This window comes from Melospiza georgiana, chromosome 9 (genome assembly GCF_028018845.1).
Source record: "Melospiza georgiana isolate bMelGeo1 chromosome 9, bMelGeo1.pri, whole genome shotgun sequence".
Lineage (NCBI taxonomy): Eukaryota > Metazoa > Chordata > Aves > Passeriformes > Passerellidae > Melospiza > Melospiza georgiana.
In genome coordinates, this window is record NC_080438.1 from 27018681 (window position 1) to 27039547 (window position 20867).

At 49.5% G+C, this 20867-nt stretch overlaps 1 protein-coding gene across 2 annotated transcripts in view; it reads right to left on the reverse strand.

The window, feature by feature from the left end:
• The window catches only part of SSBP3 (single stranded DNA binding protein 3), a 56012-nt gene that overhangs the window by 8312 nt on the left and 26833 nt on the right, over positions 1-20867 (reverse strand). The window contains exons 5-7 of one of the 2 annotated variants that reach the window (XM_058029858.1): positions 9839-9928; positions 2022-2102; positions 1162-1221 (exon numbers count right to left, since the gene is read on the reverse strand). In XM_058029858.1, the coding sequence (XP_057885841.1) occupies positions 1162-1221; positions 2022-2102; positions 9839-9928 (231 nt within the window). The remainder of the gene's footprint in view (positions 1-1161; positions 1222-2021; positions 2103-9838; positions 9929-20867) is intronic. The other variant, XM_058029859.1, reaches the window with a different exon arrangement.

Genomic DNA, 20867 nt, shown 5'->3' on the forward strand with positions numbered 1-20867 from the left:
ATGTGACCATAACCTCACTGAGCTCTGCCTAGGTACAAACATGTGTTTGTTATGTGGTGTCTGGGGGAAAAAAATTAAATCTTTCTAATTAACTTTACCCACTCCTGGATGCCCAATCCTGCTGTGGGAACAGCCTCCTCAAACCAGTCCCCCCTGCCTCTCCTGCCTGCCCAGCTCACTGTGCTCACCAGCAGCAGAGCCTGGGATAAGCCAAGAACCACTGCAGGATGGGGTCCTGTTAAAACTGACCCATGAGGAGGTGCAGTGAATTAATACCTCGTTAGATCATCCATCACTGCCCTGGGTGGAAGACTCTTCCAGCCATGGGGGTCCTCCATTAGCCCCTTCTGGGCTTTTCTCAGCTACATCTCAGCATCAGTTAGCAAATTCTAAAGATTCAAGTCTCAAATCCAGCAAGCACAAACCCAGAGCAAGCTGGTACATCCTACTTCCTGACCGTCCTGCTCTTTCTGTTAATTAGACCTACAGAAGAACCATGCTGATAGCCAAAAAAAAAAAACAAGCTCCCAAGATAATTTTTGAACAGACACCTTTGCTGCTCAAAGGAATTGCAGGTTTAATTTCCCTTTAGTGACAAATTTGGTCATTACTCCATGGATCTGCATGGCATCATTGGGAAGGAGAGGAGTTCCTTAACCAAAGGCCACGCATGCACCCAGGCAGGGCGTGGGGTGGAAGCCTCCATCCACAAGGCCAGAAACAAACTGCCCTTGTATAAGCTGGGATAAGAGGATAAACCCAACCCAAAAAATTCAGCAGTGACCTGCCCCGCGTGACCCCGCCGCTGATCTAAACACTCGGTCAGCCCAGCAGCAGGATTATCTCCATCACTTTAATTTTCTGCGATTGCAGGGAAAATCCAGCCAGGCAGCGAGCATGCAGCATGGCACAGCCCTGCTGGGAACACCATGGCTGGAAAGCAGCAGCACATTCCCCCTGGATGGGCCCAAGCATCACAATAAAATTAAACCATCAACGTTAAGTGACACCTGGTGATCCGGCACTAAGAAAAAAAAGGGTGACCAAGGAGGTGATGCTTGCCACCCAAACCCAAGGAGCATCTGTAGGACACCTGGCCCTCATCCCCCTTCCCAAATAACAGCTACTCCTGGGAAATTCAGAATCGTGGGAGTGCAGTACCTGGTTGCCCATCCTGATGGGGGGCCGGGGACCTCCGGCGTAGCGCGGCGACATGAACGGCTGTGGGGACACAAAAGGGGGTCAGGGCTGAGCCCTGGGGAGGCAGCACGCTCCCCACACACTCTGGTTAGCCTGTACACACTGCTTTTGTTTTTTTTTATTTTATTTTTTAATTTATTTTTTTTAAAGGAGACATCCTTTTTAAAAAAGTGATGTTTCAAAAGGGAAAAAAAAAAAAGAAAGGTGTCTGGAGTCCGTTTTTTAGACATTTTTCTCTGTAGGTTTATTGTTTGAGAGCGTGTTTGACGTTGGCAATACTAGGTGAGGCTGTTAAAATTAGTGCATGGGAAACCCTGAGTGTTAGATAATGTTCAAGTTTAAATATATAGAGATATATTAAAAAAAAAGTGGCAAATAAGCACATACAGACACGCACACACAAAAAAACCCAGTGCTAAGTACTGAAGAAAAAAAAAAAGAAGAAAGGCTTAACATTACTTCTTTTTACAACTGCTGCTACTAACAGAAGCTTAAAAATCCACATCAAGTTAAATTTCTTAGGCTACCTCGGGAAGGTAAAACAGTCTGATACCCACGACTGACTTCTCAGTCCATTGACAACTGCATATCCAAAAACCACCAAAAAAAAAAAAAAAAAAGAAAAAAAGAAAGAAGAAAAAAAAAAAAAAAAAGAAAAAAAAGGAAAAAAACCAACATTTTGCTTTGGAGCTGGGGTGCCCAGGGGGATGCTCCCTGGGGAGCGGGTACCCGCTGCCCAGCATGCTTCCAGAGAGGGGAAAAAAGGAGTAAATCGAGCGCACGTCCCGGTTCACAGCCCTACCCATCACTAGTGTCTTTACCTGACTGTGGGGTCCCATCATGCTGTTAGGATTGTGGGGTGGAGGCTGTGCGTGTGGCGAGGGCTGTGACCCAGGCGGTCCCTGTGAGGTCAGACAGTAGAAGGAGGTTATAGATTAGCACATGAAAGCGCAGAAAGAGCTAAAAAAAGGATTCACAGGTGGACCTGTTCAGTCAGGGAGTCAGTTCTCCCGGTTTTAAGTAAATTTTTTATCCTTTTTTTTTTTTTTTAATTGAGTTTCTATTCATTTGCAGCTGAACAATGAGTAATGATATATGCAAAAAAAAAAAATATATATTAAAAATCAGAACATCTGTCAAAATACAGTGGCCACATTGAGAGTAAACGGTCCAGTGGTTCAACCAAGTCTGCAATGATAAACACACAGGGAAACACTTTTCAGGGGTGTGCAATGAGGGAAAAAAATATGCAGGAGAGGACCAGAGAGGTTGGGGGGAAAAAGAGAAAAACTACCCCCAAACCAAAAAAAAAAAAAAAAAAAAAGGAAAAAAAAACTAAAAAAATTTTAAAATAAAAATGATTTTTTTCCTCTCTCATCCCAAAGGCTGGAAACACCTCCGGGTTTGTGCTTTGACCGTGGTTCACTGGAGGTGCTGGAGTGAGCAGAGAGGATGAGGAGCACATCCCAGCTCACACCTGGGCAGTGTTTGGGTGGCACAGCCGGGGCTGCACCGCCACGCTGAAGGGATGCAACATCCTTCCTCGAGGTGCATTCCCTAAGGATGCCAGTGAAATGGCTTGCGAGCAAAGAAAGGATGTCTGGGGGAAAAAAGGAGAGATTAGTTGGTGCAGGTTTAAGACTGCAATGCAGCAGTCGCTGACATTTTGGGCTTGAACGCCCACTTTAATTTTTTTTTTTTTTTTTTTTTAAATTTCCCTTAAAAGCACAAAACGAAAATTTGCTTGGAAAAACCGCGAGCTCGGTGCAAGAAATATACCGGTGCGTGTTAACGTGAGGAAAAAGGGGAAAAAAAAGACAAAAAAAAAAAAAAAAAAAAGGAAAAAAAAGCATTTTTTGAGTCCAAGGAGGTGTAATTGGTAGAGAAAGCAGAGGAGCTCTGTCAGTAGGTGATGGGAAGCGACGGCAGCTCCAGGACCGGCGCCGGAGCAGATGTTCTCTACCTGCCTCGTTACTAATTTCAACAAGTGTTCGCCTTCTAGCTGCTGCCAGCAATGGCATGGTTTGTTACCATGAGCAATTTTCTTAATTAACAGACATTAATTAGCCATTTAGCAATTTTGCAAGCATTTGTTTAGCAGCTTTCCTAAACATGAATACCACTGTGATAATGGTACTGATTAGAGGGTCCCCTAATTAACAGTACAGGGAAGGAAAATTGAAATCACATAAATTAAAAAGGGAGGGGAAGTTAATGAAGGCAGGACATATTTGCACCTGCAAATCTTTTGTACAGCGGAAACTTGAGTGCAATGTAAATAAAGTAAGAGGGTGGGTTTTTTCTTCTTCTTTTTTTTTTTTTTTTTTTTTAATTTTTTTTTTATTTGAATGGTTCAGTCGTGAGATGGAGCCAAGCAGATTTAAACCAACAGCCTCCTGCCAGCTCCTCTGCTCCAGCCGCTGAAATCCCACCACTTACACCACCATTTATCTTCCAGGTGCCAAAAGGAACCAGCCCCTGCCCAGCCTCATCTGGACGAGGTCACAGCACCTCAAGACAGCCCTCCCCACTGCCTTCTCCATCCATGTCCCACCAGAGAGGAGAAGACAAACCTCTGAGGTCCAACTGCAGCATCAACCTCCTTTAGCAGAAGTCCTCTCCAGGCATGGAAGTTGACTTATTTTTGCTTCTGAGCTGCTAACTCTGTCTGTGAATGCAAAGTGCAGCAGGGGCAGCAGACACCTCCCACCATCCCCCAGTAAGGTCTGGCCACCCCCAAAGCCCTTCCTACATATCTCAGCTGCAGGATTTGGGGTAGGGGAGATCAGAAGAGGTGAATGAGTGATGAAATCAAGTGGAAGGTAAAAACCAGGGCTGGCAGAGGCCAAACCTCAATGCAAGAGCCAGTGTCCTCCACGACGCCTGCCCTGTGCTGCAGGAGGGGGTCATTGCTGTCCAGGTACTGATGTCCTTCCCCCCGTATCCCACAGCAGGTGAGGGTGTGGGGTGAACAGGTACCAAACACACAGGGGACACGGCCACCTGAAGGCACCTTGGCTGGGCCTGAAGGTAATGCTTGGGGTCTGCATTTCGAGCTGGAGAGCAAACACTGTTTGACTATTGGAGAAAAAGCATCTGTGGGACACGGCAGCATTTCCACCAGAGAAAAATCCCCTGTGGCAGCTGGACCCAGAGAACATTCACTGTTTGTGCTGCTGAGTGCACTCTCTGTAGTGAGCTCCTGCCCCAACACCAAGGCTGCCCTTGCATTATCCCATGTGGTACCGCTCCCAGAGGACACTTCTGCATAAGGTGACGCCCAGCTTGTGCAAACGTTTTGGCAGGCAGGGAGGAGCTGAAAGCTGCTTTTTTATTTCTCCTTCTTTTCTTGCTTTTTCTATGTGGCAGCATCCAAAATGTTCGCTCCAAGCTGCGGCCGCCGCGGCCCCCTCGGCAGGGCTGCCCTGCTCTGCCAGAAAGGCAGTCAGTCCCTCTGCACGCTGTTATCTCCATAAATACTTGCAGATGTTTCAGGGCTGGGACCCGTGCAGGGCTGGGAACGCCTGCTGGAGTGGTTGGGTTTTTGCACAGGATTGCCTCGCTGCACAGGGAGCAGCAGATGATCCCCACGGATCACGGCGCTTGGGACAAGTGTTTTGCAGAGACAACATGTGGGCTCCAACCAACAGAACATCCCTTTTTCCTTAAAAAAACCCGTGTGTTTAGCAGTTATTAAGTACTCCTGTTAAAGGAGGAGGCTGAACACATGCTGTCCTGCTTCCTCCACATCCCTCCATCCATCCCTGCGGCACAGCTCCTTCTGACACACCATGCTGGGGGAGCAGGACCTGTTCTGCAGCTGCTTCACTCTCATCTCCAGCACTCTCCCCAGCCACAGAAACCCCATCATCTCTCAAGTTTTTCCTTTTTCTCCCCAAAACTGGACACTCTTTGTGTGGGGTTATTCTTCATCTTCCTGTAGCTGCCTCAAAAAACCCCAAAAAAGAACCTCAACAGCTAAAATGGTGTTAGAGGAAACTGTTTCCAACAGTTGTCAGTGCCCCAACCTCCTCTCTGCTTCGTTTCTTTCTCCCCTCTGCACTCCAGGGACTTTAAAAGCCCAACCTGGTCCGTCGGACAGACGAAGTTTGCTGCCACAGCTGCTTCCTACAGGGAGTTTCCAGGAGATCAGGTTATTTCCACTCTGTCTTTCATGAGCTCGACTCCTCAAACTTCTTGTAAAATATTAAAGATGGAAAATGGCACGAGCGATCATAGCTCTGTGTGTGTCAATTTATGTTTCCAGCGTAATTCACCACAAATGGATCATGTTTTATGGGCTACATACTTTCAGCTAATGGGGGAGTTTTGCTATTTAAAAACATTTTCAAGCACCTCTGGGGGTGGCAGAACAAGGCAGGATGGTACGAGAAGGCAAAGCATCACTGCCACGAGACACCGATGGTTTTGAGTTAGCAATAGGGAGGCATCTTGTGTTTAAAATACCTGCCCCTGCCTGCCAGTTTTGACGTTAGAAAACACTAAAATAAATTAGATGGGTATTAATTAAAGCCATGCCTGTGTTTATTGGAGAGGAGATTTATTTCTACTGAAGGAGAGAGATGTTTTGCAAGTTGACGAGGGGAAAAAAAAGAGAGCTTTCTCTGAAGGAGGCTTTAGGAGAGATGCTCCGGTTGCCCTCAAAGAGAAAGACCCCGGTTGACTTCCAGCCTGTGCTGCTGGGTGAGGACCTTCCCGAGACAAGTGAGGCCAGGAGAGGTTAGACAAGGCAAGGCAAGGCAAAGCAAGGCAAGGCAAAGCACGGCGAGGTTAGGCAAGGCAAGGCAAGGCAGCAAGGCAAGGCGAGGCGAGGCGGGCCAAGCTCCCCCCGCAGACACAGAAAGGCAGCCGTGGGCAGGAGCTCTGCCTCGCCTGCAGCTGGGGCTCCCAACTGCACAAGCCTGGTTTTAAGGAATATGTTTAACACAAGCTCTTCAGGAAACAAACCCGTGTCAGCCAGAGCCAAGAACAGTCACCTCCATCTGGCTGGAGCACCCGAGAGAAAGTTGACTGCAAATCCCACCATATGCTCCAGACGCTCGGTACAAAAGCCTCGGGCATCCTACTAAACTTCCAGAAAAAAAACTTTCTCTGATGCTTGCTTTTCCTTTCCTCCACTTTGTAGGCTACCTTCCCTCAAACCCTGCCTGGTGCAGGCTGGTACCAAGTTCTATCCCGAGATTTTGGGAAGAGCAGCCTGGTTTTATGGAAGTGGCTGGCCGGAGCTGGCGGCACCCGACGAGCAGTGGGAAATCCCACTGAGACATCAGGACAGCAGGGGGAAAATGGTGGCATCCAAGGAGGGAGCAGGACAACATGGACCCTTCCTATTGTCCCTGGCTTCACCATCCTCATGCCACAGGCTACCTCACCCAGAGGGGGAAGTCTCCAGGCCGTGGGGAGGAGAGCTGGGGAGGGCAGGGGATGTGTGGGGGGAGCCTCCCGGGCTCTGTAGCCCCCGTGCTCCCCAGCTCCCGAGGTCTGCCTGCATTAGGGGGCAGTGTGGGAACACGGAGCAGCCGTGCTTTGTTTTGGTGCATCTCGGCGCCGAGCCGCTGATGCATAGCTAACGCAGCGCCGACATTGATTTATGGTCAACTTTCCATTTCATCAGCGCGGGGTACAGGCACTCTGCCTGGGGACAGCAGCCATGCCTGGGGGGGCTGCTGACTCGGCCTCCCCCCCGGTTGTTTAGTGGTGTAAAGGTGTGGCATTAATTGCTTTCAATTTTTTGTTTTCCTTCCTGTATTTCCCTGGCATCCCCCCATCCCTCTTGCGAGGGATCTGCATCCCGGCATCAATCCAGCTTTCAAAACAAAAGCAGGAACGCCTCTGATGACCTTTAGGAGGATGAGCAGAGGGTTTGTTTGCTCATCTCAACGGGACAAAGAGAGAGATTTAAATAAAAGCATCTACCCATGCTGGCTGTCAATCCAGCCAACCTTTTGTGCGGAGCGCAGCCGATGCTGTGCTGTTGGCTGGCACCATGAAATGCCCCAGCAACCCAGGAGTGCCATGGGCCTGCCTCTCCCATCATTCTGGGAGATTCTGCAGGCTGCACTTCCCTTGGCCCCTGACCTGAAGGGCACTGCTGAGCCCTGGCACTGGGAAGGGAATCTCACTGCAAGGCAGTGGTTATGGATGGGGCTGCAGCCTGGGGTCCTCCTTGCTTCTCCCTTTCCTGGAGCACTCCTTCTCCTCCAAGCTCACTCACTTGTGTTTAGGCTGCAGAGTCGCAGGAATGGTCCATATCAATGTTTTCCCTTTGCCTGTGGTGGACATCTTCACATGCAGGGCTGGGGGGGGGGGTTCATGCATTGCAAAGTTTCTGCTACCTGAGCTTTGCTGGTGACTCATTCCTCAGCTCCCTGTGTGACTCCCCACCATGCCTGGACATGATCAGGCTCTCTAAATCCTCTCAAAAACTATCTGCCCATGCCATGCCTGCTACCCTTGGGGATATCCCTTGCAGGTCCCTAGTGCAGAAGAGCAAGATGCTGAAAACCCTTGAGCCCTCTCCTGGCATGAGGATGGCACTGGCTGAGGTGGCACCACCTCCCTCACTCCCAAGGCTGGCATACCAAGGGTTGGGGAGAAGTCCTTTCTATCTTCTGTGACCTTTTTGTTTTTGCCCTCTGAATTTAGGCACTTTAATCTCCTACAGATAGGAAATTACCCCCAAGCTGTGACTGGCTCGACACTGAGCCTCCAGCCCATCTCTGCAAGAACTGCTTTCCAGCATCTCTGAAGCTGGAATGAGCCCCAGCACCCGCAATAAATCAGACAGCCTTTCATGGAGGCGATGTTCAGACTGTGTTAAAAGGTGGGATTTTTCTTCTGCTTTCCATCCCGAGGGCTGGGAGGAGAAACCAGATGTTGGAGGGCTTTCAGGAAAGGCAGGCTCTTGAGATGTCACATGTGAGCCATATGCACCAGCACCCTTCCTCTCTTCCCTCTGGCAGTGCTGGGGATGGGCAGCATAACCTGTCCTGGTGTTATTACATTGTCTGGGGTTTCAGGATCCACTCCTGCTTCTGAGCCACCCCCTACCCAAGTGGTTCCTGTGCCAGCTGCACGGGAGGCAGGGAGCTAAGATGGGCTGTTTGCTCCTGAATCAGACCCTCAGTGCAAAAGTGCTACAGGAGGGCAGAGAGGAAAGAAGGGGGGACAGCTTGGAGGCTGTCAACAGGAAGAGTCGAGACGGCAGCACGAACAGTAAAAGTCTGGAGAGATGTGACTCCTCTCCCTCACCATTCCCACTCTGGGAAAGCCAACCCATCCTCTCGACGCCTTGCCCTAAATTCCTGCCAGTTTTGCAGCCCTCGCAGCTCGGCGTGAAGCACAAGCCCCAGAGGACAGTCAGCTTCACCGCGGGGCGAGATCAGGACGTTTTGGAGAGACATTTGTTGGAAGCAGCAGCTTGGCACTGGGATTGCTGGCAGCAGCTCTGACCTGCGAGATCGCATCTCCGCTGTTGGCTTCACCCCCGGCCCCGAGTGCTGCTGCAAGGCTCGCCTGTTTTAGGGTTCCCCACCAATATCAGATATTCTTACTTTGTCAGAAGCATGTTCAGGAAATGGGATCTCTCTTTCTCTCTCTCTCTCTCAAAAAAAAAAAAAAAAAAAAAAAAAAAAAAAAGACGGGACCCTCCTTCCCCCTTCCCACACAAATGTAATCGCTGATATCGGGCTCAGATATCGCCACAATAAATCACAAGCTCCTTATCGAGCTCGCCTGTCTACTGCCCGAGAAGTTCTCCCATATACAAATCACAAGCCCAGATTAAAAAAAGCCCAGCTTGCCAAAACAAATATTCCTTTCAACTCTTATCCCATTTTTTACACGAACAAGTGTTTCATCCTCAAGCAGGAGGGTTTTAAAGCACCGAAAGCTTATGTTGCTGCAAACCAGTGCAGCTCACTCTGGGCAAAGAGATTCCTTGAGGAAAAACCCTCAAGGTTCAAGGTTTGAAAACTCCTTTTCTTTGTGCTTGGTGATATCCTGTCTGTCAGCACCACTCCAAACATGTTACCCCCTCCTCTGCCAGACAGAGCTTGTTGTGGGATAAGGAAGGAGCGAGGGGACTTTGGGGACTTTGCTGGGTATTTGCTTACAAGGTGCCTCCACGGCATTCAGGGATTTGGCTGGAGCCCACTCCCGCCTGCAGCCGTAGCCAGGGTTTGTTAATGCATTCAGTGATTGCATTTGGAAAAAATCAAGTGGTTAACCAGAGGAGGGGGAAAAAGTTTCAGGAATCAAAATCCAGAATGTTTTCAATTACACACGTCTGTTAGGACTGGAGAACAAATACAATCCCAACCCAAACACAAACCAAGCAGCTTTGGAAAAAAAACATTGGTTGTAAATACACAGTAACCTCTTCGAGCAAGAAAGGAATTTGCTTTAAGGCCACAAAAGATAGAAAGCAAACGTGGAAGGACAGCAGAACACAAGTTATTCCTAGACAGGTCAGCTGTGCAGGCATGCTGCTTCCCTAGCATCCTCTTGGGGGAAAAAAAACCAACAAAACACAGGCAGGACAGCGCTGACACCCAGAGCAAAAGCAAACACGTGCGTGGTTGGAGGGGAGGGAGCAGCAGGAGGAGGCACAGCCTACCTGGAAGAACCCGGGCGGGATGGGGCCCCCGGGCATCCCGTCATTCGGGGGAATGTTTCCAAGCACGGGACTCGGGGCAGCAGCTGCGCTCTGCGGGGAACAAAACCAGGGCAAACATGGTCAGAGTTATGACAAAAGCACGTTAGAAATGCCACCTCTCCTGCCACATCCCACTGAGTCCATCTGCCTGGTGTCCCCAGAGCCCTGAGCAGGATGCTGGCAGCTGGAGGGACACCGGCCTCTGTGACTCACCCACCGAGGAGATGGCCACACAGAACCTGGAGACGATTCTGGGGTTTGTTTGTTCATTTACCCAGGCACCGAGTCTTGTTAATCCACCAAGTGTAATTTTAGGCAGAAGCTGTTTGAAAGCTTTAAAATGCTTCTCCTCCCACTTCCCCACCATGCTTGCTGGTTTGGCCCTGTCCTTTGAAAATTATGCTTCCCTGACCTCACCAGCAATTCAAGGCTTTATTATTAATTTCCAAATTCATTGCATTCAACCTGTGGATTCACATTCCCCCTCGTGCCTCCCTAGAATGAGTCACCAGCCCCAAAAAGGAGGGACAGGGACAGACATGGGGTACCTGGACACCCCACTCACTCCTCTCAGCATCCCTATTTGCATTTATTCACTTCTGGGAAAGCATCAGTGTGATAGGAAGCTCCTACTCTGAAGCAAAATATAAGAAAAAGATCTTTCTCTAAAAGCCACTGCTGGTGACACATTCCTGTCAGAAAGGAGCAGTACCTGTGCTGTCCAAGTGCATCCCAGTTTGCCCAACACCAAGTGACCCCATTCCAGTCACAGGGCAGTTACAAAGGCACCCCAGTGGTGTTAATTGGATTTGGACCACTGAACCACTCCCTCCACCAATTTTTATGAGGGATGTACCCACCTAAAACCATAGTGGAAAAACTTTCCACTGAGGAAATCCAATGAGGAGATGGGGTACATGTGAGCCTGCTCAGGCTGGGTTTCACCCAACAAACCCCACGTCCCAACTGCAGCCGAGCCAGCCCTGACTCCAATGCAGCAACAACCACAAGATGTGAGCACAGGGGGAAGCCAGGCTGTCAGGGCAGCCTGCAAAATTAAGGATTATCACTAAGGACTAAGGATTGCCAAGATGGGATCCCCATGTTTGGTTGGCAATCCTGCTATTCCTGACCAGAAAGCCTTGCAGAGGCAGGGGAGCACCAGACTAATCATTGCCTGGTGCCTTCCCAGGGCATCCCTTGTGCCCCTCACCATCCTCTTCAGCAGGAGCTGGCGTGCAGGATGTGGGATGAAGGCCAGGACCACGCCAGATGAGGGGTTGGTTTTCCTACCCCAGCATCTCAGAGCTGCAAGTGTCACAGACAACAGTGGAGGCTGATTCCCCAGTAAGAGCCTCCCTTCATGAAATAACCAATTCCCCCTGAGGCTACAGGGTCCTGCACCCCCAGGAACACCCCACGCCACGCTCCCTCCCCTGCCCCTGAACAAGGCATCCTGAACAGCCTTCCCCCCACCAGCAGCAAAGATCTGAGTGTTTTTACAGTTAATAAAAAAAAAGTCCTGGCAGGAAAAATAAGCCTGCCCATTCCAGGCTCTTTTTATACATCAGACGGCAGCAAAAATAGATGGGAGAGGGAGTGAACCCACTTCTCCCCCTCCCTCCATCCCCCCAAGTGGGTCAGCTATAAAAGTAAAACCAAATCTTAATCCAAGGCCATGAACATATTGCAGTTTCTCTGCAAAGCAGATGACGGTTCTTAATGCAAAAATATATAAGACTGAGCCCCAAACTGCAGCGAGCCCATTTGGAATTTCCTTTATTAAACCCTCTATCACGCAAAACGCTTCTCTCCCAAGGCGGCAAGCGCTGCAATAAAGCTGCCAAGGTGATATTTTATGGTTTCAAGAGATTTCCAGCACACCATAATCCTTTGCTTGGGGAATCTCCCAAAGCGAAATGGATCCCAAAGTGGTGGGAAGTGAGGAGGAACGTGGATTTGGGGATCTGGGGGGAAAAGGACGCTGCTCTTCTCCTCCCCTCTGCAACAGGGAGCAGAGGGAGAAGTGAAGAGAAGCCAAAGAAAATCTTGAAGCAAATGCCCATTTTTCCACAAAACCACAGAGTATTTTTCCGTGTTAAACACCCTGAAACCTCACCTATGCCTTCGCGGCGTAAACGGGGATTTAAAGTTCCTCGCACATGTGGCGCTTGGCAGAACTTGGTAATTAAAAACCCGCAAGTACCCTGAGCATATTGTAGGATGAGAGCCAAATTGGTCAGCCCTTGATGAATGATTTACAAGGCTGCGAAGTGACATTTTATTTCTTTTTTTATTCCCCTCCCCATCACCGCTGCTAAGGTAAACACTGAGGCACCTTTAGCCCTGGTGAAGCGATGGGAGCGCAGCTGTGGCTGGAGCAGCTCTGTAAAGCACTTGGGCATGCCAGAAATGAAAGAAAAAAAGGCAAAAAAAGACAGCAGGAACAACTCTTCCAAACCTCAAGGGTGAGCATCCAAACCCTAAGGGTCAGCGTACAAACCCAAGGGCTTTCCAGCACCCATTTCCAGGGCTTTCTTGGCCACACAGCTCCTCCCACGTGGTTTATTTTCAACATTTTGTTCCAGAGTCTCTTTTTAGGGACTCTTGGTTGCAGTTTGCTTTCCAAAGCTCTTTCCTTAGGTGAACATCTAAAACCCATCGAACCTCCCTGGTGAAGGTACAGACAATGTGCAGTTGCCATGGAAGCTGGCAGAAAATGGGCATGGAACTGCTGTGCCACCACATCCAAGCTGGAACTGAACTAGATGCACATCAGCCACACAAAGGTCACCATTGGCACGTGACACCCTGAATTTCCTTCCACTGAAACACACGGAAACCACTGCCAGAAATGAGCCAGGACATCTCTGGCAATGCTGGCAGGCCAGCTTATTTACCTTTTGTAAGACGGCAAATTTTTCCCATGTTGGAAATCAATATATATATGCGTTCCTGGGGCGCACATGCATAGCTATATACACAAACACACATATGTATTTTTAATTCCCTGCCACACACGTCGGTATTTTTCCCTCTTTTTTTTGGTGGAAGCCAGTGGAATGATGACAATCTGGATCACCGTGTTTCGCTTCCAAAGCGAAGCTCTCAGTTAACACACCGGCCTGGTACGCCAGCAGATGCCGTCTAAGCCTTTAAATCGCACACTAATTGCACTAATTGAGCTAACAGTCTCTGTTTCGTCTCCCTACCCTGAGTCAACCAGCATCTTCTGGTACTGCTGTAGAGATCCAAGCTGTTGACTGTAGTGTTATTTTGTCAGCCATTAAACGATTCATCAGAGTCATTAATTGATTTATTACCGCTGCCTGTGAGTATAGCTTTGCAAATAAAGAAGGATGGAGGTCAGGAGGCAATGGAAATCGGACAAAACAGCACAGCCAGGAGCTGGGCACTTGAATTATCGATAGGAGCCCACTTGCGCAGGACCACTGGCATCAGGTTATGGAAAACAGGGAAAAAAAGAGAAGATGTGCTGTCTGGCTGTGCTACAAAGCTGGTTAGGGTCTTCAGCTACAATCTACGCAGGATGTAAAAGGGCTATTAAAACCATCTTGTTTTCTTAACCTAATCCTCCAGGAGAAACCAGGTTATTCAGCTGTATTAACTGAGCCGAAGAGCAGCAGGCAAGAAGCAGCGGCGTGGCTGCCCCACAGCCACTGGCACATCCCCGCCACCCTTTGATGTCACCCCAATCTGCTTTCCCAGGCCGGGAGCACGGCTCACCTCCGCTGTCCCCCAGCCCTGGGAGGAGCTGCGGTCCAGTGCTTTTATTTATTTACTTTCTTTACAGCAGGGCTGAGGTCTGTGCTGGGCGTTTGCAGCGCGCAGGGTGCGGCGAGCCGTTTCCTGCCCCCCGCCCTGCGCACTAGGCCTCAGCGCGGCCGGGAGGCACCAGCGAGGGCCCAACGGGGTTTGGGGGCTCAGTTATGAAACCAAAGCAGGTGGGGTGAAATCACCCTCACTGCCAGAACCTGTTTGCCCCCAGCTCCTAGGTAACTGGGTAATAAAAGGCAGCACCCTACGAGAGGGGGTTTGGGAAGCCAGGGAGATTTCTGGATGTGTTGCCCACACACGGGGCTGCTGCAAGGGATTCTTCCTCATCATCCCCCCCGTTTGTGGACTTTGAAGAGCAGCCTGAAGGTGGGCTAAGGCACTGCACCCCTTCCTGCAAGGCTCTCAGTGTCACCATTATGACAGACAAGACCCAGCTCACCACCACCCAAACCTGCCAAGCTTCACCAACACCAGCAGTGGTTCCTATGAACCATCTATGAAAAACAGGTTCCAACTGGTGGTAGTAACTCTGCCATTAAATGCAAACTGGTGTCCTCACCACACACTCCAGGAGAGCAGCTTGCCTCAGCATCCCATGCTGGCTTTCACCAAACACTTATTTTTAATAAAAATAACATACCAAGAGTGGTGCAAGGGAAAAGAGAGGATGCTCCATTTGTGAGAAGCACCACCAGCACTGGCTGCTTGGCCAGGCACTGCCCACATCAACCCAGCAGTGAGATGGGGAAAGCAAAAGTATCTTCATGGCACAGACCTAAAACCAAACTAAGGATGGCTGGGTATTTCCTTTTTGAGCTCCAGCTGTTTTTGCCCTCTCTCCTCTCCAGAAGAGTGGACCAGAGGATTTTGGCTGCACCTCACACCTTGCAGCCACTGTGGGAGCAGCACAAGGCTTGAGGGCAGTTGCCTCTGGTAGGAGCACGCGGGGGTGCTCAGGCCACGCTGGTGATCTGGTATCTATCTGTCTCCTTTGATTTTATTTTTTTGCCTAGAGCACAGGCTTTGGAGCCTAAAGAAGAAACCAGCGTGCGGGTCAGGACTTAAGCAGGCTGCGTAAACAGGTAATACGGAATTTAATTGGACTCCAGTTAAGCCTTTTCATCTCGTTAAAGCTGCCTTCATCTTATATAGCCAGGTTTTAAATTTAATAATAGAACCCTCCCACACCTCAGAGTAACCCGATTAACGCCAGGGAGGACGACACGCCGCCCGCTTCCTCTGGACCCAGCCCTCAGATCCTGTCCCCCATCAGTCCCCTCCACAGGGACTGTGTTCTGTCAACGTGCACCAAAATAAATACAACACCAGCCTGCTGCAGGTTCTGAGAGTGAGACTGCCAGCCCATGTGCCAGCAGCGGGCACCCACTGTGGCATCCACCTCAACACCATGGTGCCTGCAGAGCCTCTCAGGTGGGCTCAGCGTTTTTGGGACACACTGTGCTCACCAGTTAGGGTATGCCAGAGTCCATCCTGCTTCCTCCACCTGGCTGGATGCTCCAGAAGACAAAACAAACCAGCTTTGGTTTATTTTAGGGTAAGAGAAGGTAAAAGAACGCTGGGTGGAAGCTTTGTGTGTTCCCAAGATATAAAAAAACCCCAAAACAGATTAAATGGGGCTCATAGCAGCATCACCAAACCACCCAAAAGCCATTGCTGTGCTCCCATAGGACACCACGCTGTGCACACAAGTTCAGCTTAATTATACTTCTACAACAGCACAAGCTTTTTGTGCTTATTTTAAATCCATCACCTGTGAGCTGCCTGGCACACAAAGCTCCAGCACACACCCTGGTCAGCAGCAGCCACACTCGGCAACTTTTCCCCTCTCCTTTATGGAGAAAGAAACAACCCCCAGCCCCATATTTTCCTTGAGCCTTTAAAAAAACCCCAAACCATTAAAAAAAAGGCACAACAGTTGAATGGTGTCTCAAGCTAATACGGTTTTTTTGTTGGTTTTCTTTTTCCCCTCCCTTGTAAAGGATAATCTGAGACAGCAGCTCCGGCCATGAAACAATAGGATTTTAATCTCTTAAGTCGGCGTCCCCCTTATCCCCGGGAAGGAAACCCCTTCAGTCATTTACAAGTTTGTAAATAAGGCTCTTGGTAGCATCTCGCGGACATCTGCTCCGCCAGCCCGCCAGCGTTCCTGCTAACATTTACAAACATCCTTCCACAAACACCCAGCGCGCTCTGCTGAGCTGGCTTTCTCTAAATATATCCCAAGGAAATAACTTGGCAGGGCTGCAAAAATTTCACAGCGACCGAATTAAAGGGGGGGTGGAGAGCAGGGGAACGGGGGATAAGCTCGGGAGGTGTAAAATAGAATAAATGCAATTAGGTTTTGCACACGCGTGTGCACGGGGAGGTTTGCAAGGGGAAACTTGTGGGAAGTGAGGCTGGGCTTGCTGGAAGTGCTTCTCCTGACTCAGGAAGGGCTTTGCAGCATTTCAGGGCCTCACACCATGTGGATGGGTGTAGAGATTCACCCCAATCCTGGTATTTAGGGATGCTTTGCCATGGAGTGGGCCCTATCCCTGGCTTGGAGTGAAGGTGAAGCTGATGGTCCCACTGCCAGCATCTTCCCTGCACAAGATCTAAGTCCAGCTACACCTTAAAACCAGTGTATGAGAACCAGTGTATGAGCCCTCCCCACTGCCAAACAGCTTAAATGGGTCCCGTGCAATTAGCACCCTGGAAAATGCTGTAAATACACAGGTATTAATTACTATCAATTCTCCTCTAGTAATTCCAGCAACAGACAGGCCAGGCTCTTTTCCAGCAATCAATACCATCCATTTCAGGGTCTACCTGCCAAAAAAGTTATATAAAATAATTATATAAAATTTTCATTAGATAATGCAATTGCTTAGGACTATTAATCTACTGCTCATCTATCAGTGTGGGAAGCTCAGCTCTGTGAGGGACACCCAGCAGCTCCTTGCACCAACAACCTGCATTCCCTTCTTCACTCAGTGGTTCCACCCAAATGTGCTCCTGATGTACCCACACAAGATTTTATGGAAAGCCCACAGATTAATTTCAGATTAAAAAAAAAATCACAGTCCCTAAACCAAAAGGGAAGTGTTCCCAGCAAGCAAAGCTGCTGGGAGAGGTAATTTCCTGGAGTTCACTACGAAGATGTGATGGTTTCAAGTTCCACAGCTCTTCACTCCCAGTGATGTCCCTTGCTCCATGCTGCAGTTTCTGGGGTGTAACTGTGTGGGATTGCATGACTGGATGCTCAGTGCCATGTGCACCAGCTCACCCTCCATCCTTCCCTTAAGCATCACAGCTAAAATCAAGTCCTCTCTGACTTGATTTTACCAGCCTTTGAAAAGGCTGGATTAAGGAAAATACTGCCTACTCTCTCAAAAACCAGTAATGATGTGGTGATGAGGTGCAGGGAGGCTGCTGGTGTTGGCAGCTGGACTTCTGCTTCCCAGTGCCTGCTGCTCTCTGCTCCTCTGCCTTCCTCCAGATTGAAACTGCCACGTGCATTTTGGAAGGGGTTGTAAGAAAAGCTAGATTTAAATTGGTAATCCAATTCAAGAAGGAAAAATAATAATAACTCGTGACTTTAGAATAATGCCACGCCACTGCACCACGTGCATTTGAAGGAAACTAGTTTTAACTTGTCTAAAGGATTTACTGACAACTAATGAGGATATTGCCAATCCCAGTGGCAAAACATCCCAAAGGCATCCAGAGCCTGGCAGTAATTTTGCCATTAAAGATGGGTGCAGAATACAAATATATTTTTCAATTTTTTTTTTTTTTTTTTTTTTTAGTTTTTGCCACCTTGTGTTTCAGCCAGTTGATCTCATAATTTGCTCTTTCCAATCAAAAATGACACAAAACAAGCTGTGAGTTTGCATGGGGAGTCAGTGATGTCTGGTAACTAAACCTCATCCGAATGCAGGGAAGAGGGTCAGACCCCCTTTCCCTGCAACTGCCTTTGCAGTGCAGCAGGAAACACCGTGACCTCCCAGGAAAAACCATCCTTTTCCATTGTCTGGGCAGCTGGATGCTGTGGGATGGAGCACTGACACCCCAGCACAGCATCCAGCACTTCCCACCCCCAATCCAAGCAGAGAAGACCAGGCCCTGGCTTCACCCCACGGGAAAACATCCCAGTTTTCTCCATCCTCTCCCGCCGCAGGGGAAGAGAGGAGAGAATTAATGCAAATACTCCCATTCTTGTCGTGCACTTGAATGCCAAAATATCCCATTTGCTTAAGCCTATTTTACTGCGAGCAGCTGCCCCGGCATTATTCCCCGACACCAAAGGCAAAAGGGCAAAAGAAGTTGGTCCGGAGCAGGTGAACACCATCTGCCTGTCCCTGACAAGGAGCTCGTGGCCACCATCTTCATGTGCTCACACAAAGCCAGCCTGAGCCCTGTGAGAGGTGACGGCGGCGCTGCCCCGGCAGAGCCGAAACCTTTCGTGGGTTCTGTGCACCCACAGAGGCAGCCAAGCATCCAGCCCCGCTCACACTGGCCCCTGATGGATTTGCCTGCTGATCTGTGAAGTTTTACCACAGCCAGCCCTTAAAAAAAAGAAATAATTTTAAAAATAAGAAAAGAAAAAAAAAAAAAAAAAAGGAAAAAAATTCCTTTCTCTAACAAAGCGGCAGGTTAACAAAAAAGAAATCAGTGTTGGCTCTGTTGATGTTTGATGGTGCTTTGTGGCGTCTTCTCTGCACAGCATCTTCCATGAAAAATGCTGCTGAAGGAGTGGAAATGCCTTAAACTGAGGTGGAGGTGGCAGCTGAACTTAACCCAGGGCTGTGACTGGCTGCACGGGGACAAAGTCCAGCACATCCTATAAACCCTGGCGAGGAGGATGGGAGGAAGGCAGTGGACTTTGCACGGGAGCAGCCAGACCTGGGGCAGCCCTTCAGAGCCCTGAATCCACTGGGATGGATGGACTCAGAGCACATCTGAGCACTGCTGTGCTCACTAACGATGCCTGTGGGCTTTTCTCCTTTTCACTATCCAAATAAAACCCACCCTCTAGGACCCACCCTCCTGGGAGCACTGCCATGACTAACCAACCCTCCATGTTTCTGCACCCTTGATTCATCCCAAGAAGCCAGTAAAGGGTTTAGACATCCTTCGTGAGGCTGGAGTTGTACTCCAAGAGCCAATCCAGTTCTCAAGGAGCCATTGCTGGGACAGCAACACTGGAGCACCACGAGGAAAGCTGCTGGCAAACCCCAATCCCAAGCAAGATGGGTTTTGTGACTGAGTGATGATGGAGAAAAGCCATCATGCCTTGATTGGCGTGATTCCCACCATTTCCAGGGTGATGACTGAAAAATGGTGAAAATATTCTGCCCTCCATGCAGACCTTGTCACCGACACCCTGCCTTAGGAAAGGAGCCATGAAACATCTTGCATCCTGGCATCCCTGCAGTGTTTTGCTGTGCAGCAATGGATCCCTGAAGTGTTTCCCTGCCCAGTTTGGAGCTGCAGAACACCACCCTGCATCCCCCACATCCCACAGCAGTGGGGGTGACCCTCCCCAAGCAGTGCATGGCCACCAACAAGGTCACAACACACACAACTTCCCAAGTGCTGTGTCCTGGGCTTATCCATCCCTGGGCAGCACGGACTGAGCACCACTGATACTCTTTCCAGGCAAGCTGAAAGCTTGAGCAAGCAGCTCAGGCTGGAAATCAAGCACCAGGCAAGGTGCAGGATGTGGGTGTGAGGCGGTAGCAGGAGGAAAATCCCAATCCCAGCTTTCCTCAGCACCTGCCAGCCCAGGATCCCATGGCACAGCTTCACCCCGGCAGCACCGAGACCCAGCTGTGCCTCCAGGGGCACAGACAAACCCAGAGCAGCGCTAATCGTCCCCAGAAATCATCTCTGTGCATCTGCCAGGGGTCAGAGATGAGGATTTTTGGGGAGGGGGGATTGCAGCAACTTTCCCCTCCTCTCCACTCATCTAATCCCCCAGGCTAATCCCTTCCAGCCATATGGAGCCCTCACATCCCAAACCTGCTCCAAGGCTGCCCCTTCGCACCCTCTGTGCCCCTGGGGGTAATGCTTTGGACCTCAAAAGTGCTGTATGGGTGGGGAAAGGGTGTGATTCCACCTCCAGACTCCTGAGAGATTCCCCAGCCACTCTACACACACGGTTTCTCAAAAAAATTCACACTGAAACACTCAAAATCCAGGCAAGCACAGCCCCATGTCTGGTGCTCCCTCCCCCTTTTCAACAGCAGGGTTTATTGCAGTTATTTGTAGGTGCTGCCCCCCAAAAATAGTGTTTCCCAGGTTTGATAATTGCTCAAGGCATATCAAAATTAATAGAGCAGCTAGAGCAAAGGACAGGAGGAGTAAATCTGACGTAAGCCACTGTGTAATTCAGCGTTGTTCCCAAGAACTGGTGGCTTTCTCCACTGCCAAAAAAAGCCAGGGGCTAAGCTAGCTTGGAGGGGGTGCAGATCTCCCCTGGCAGGCTGGGATTTCTTGGGAGGGGGAGGGTGAACAGGAAGAGGCATTTTAACCATTTCAGCATGTTCTGGAGGAGGAGAGGCACACATCCATGGGGTAAGAGGGAATTCACCACACCACCTCCCTTCCTGCTCCTCTGCCTCTCCCTGCCTTAACCTGGGGATTGGGAACACCGCTCCAAAGTGGCCTCATGTTTTATTTACCTTAACACCAGCTCCCTGCATTGCTTTGGTGTTGCTGGCACTGGTGATCCAGGCACAGCTGAGCTGCAGGACTTCCCCATGGAAAAGTCCTCCTGGGGTTGCACAACTGACAAGGTGCACATTGGGATAGGGGAGGATTTCTGATAAAAACACAGGTTTAAAAAAAAAAAAAAATCACTGTTTTCTGCACAGAGCGGTTTTGTTAGATGCAACTCCAAACCACATCACCCTTAAAGCTTGCAAAACATTAATTATTTCTCTTCTACGAGCAGCTCTCCCTGTCAAAACACAGTGGTTAATACAAACCCCCCATTTATGAACTGGGAGCTTTTTGAAGCCAGCTCTGGAGGGACCCTATAAAACCAGCGTGCAAACCCCTGCCCCCTGACCCAGCAATAAACTGGTACGTGAGGCAGGAAAATTTAAAGTCTGGAGAGCAAGGGGGAAAAAAAAGGGAAAAAAAAAAAGAGCCCCAGGGTTTGAGACAGCAGAGAGGGGGAGGGAGC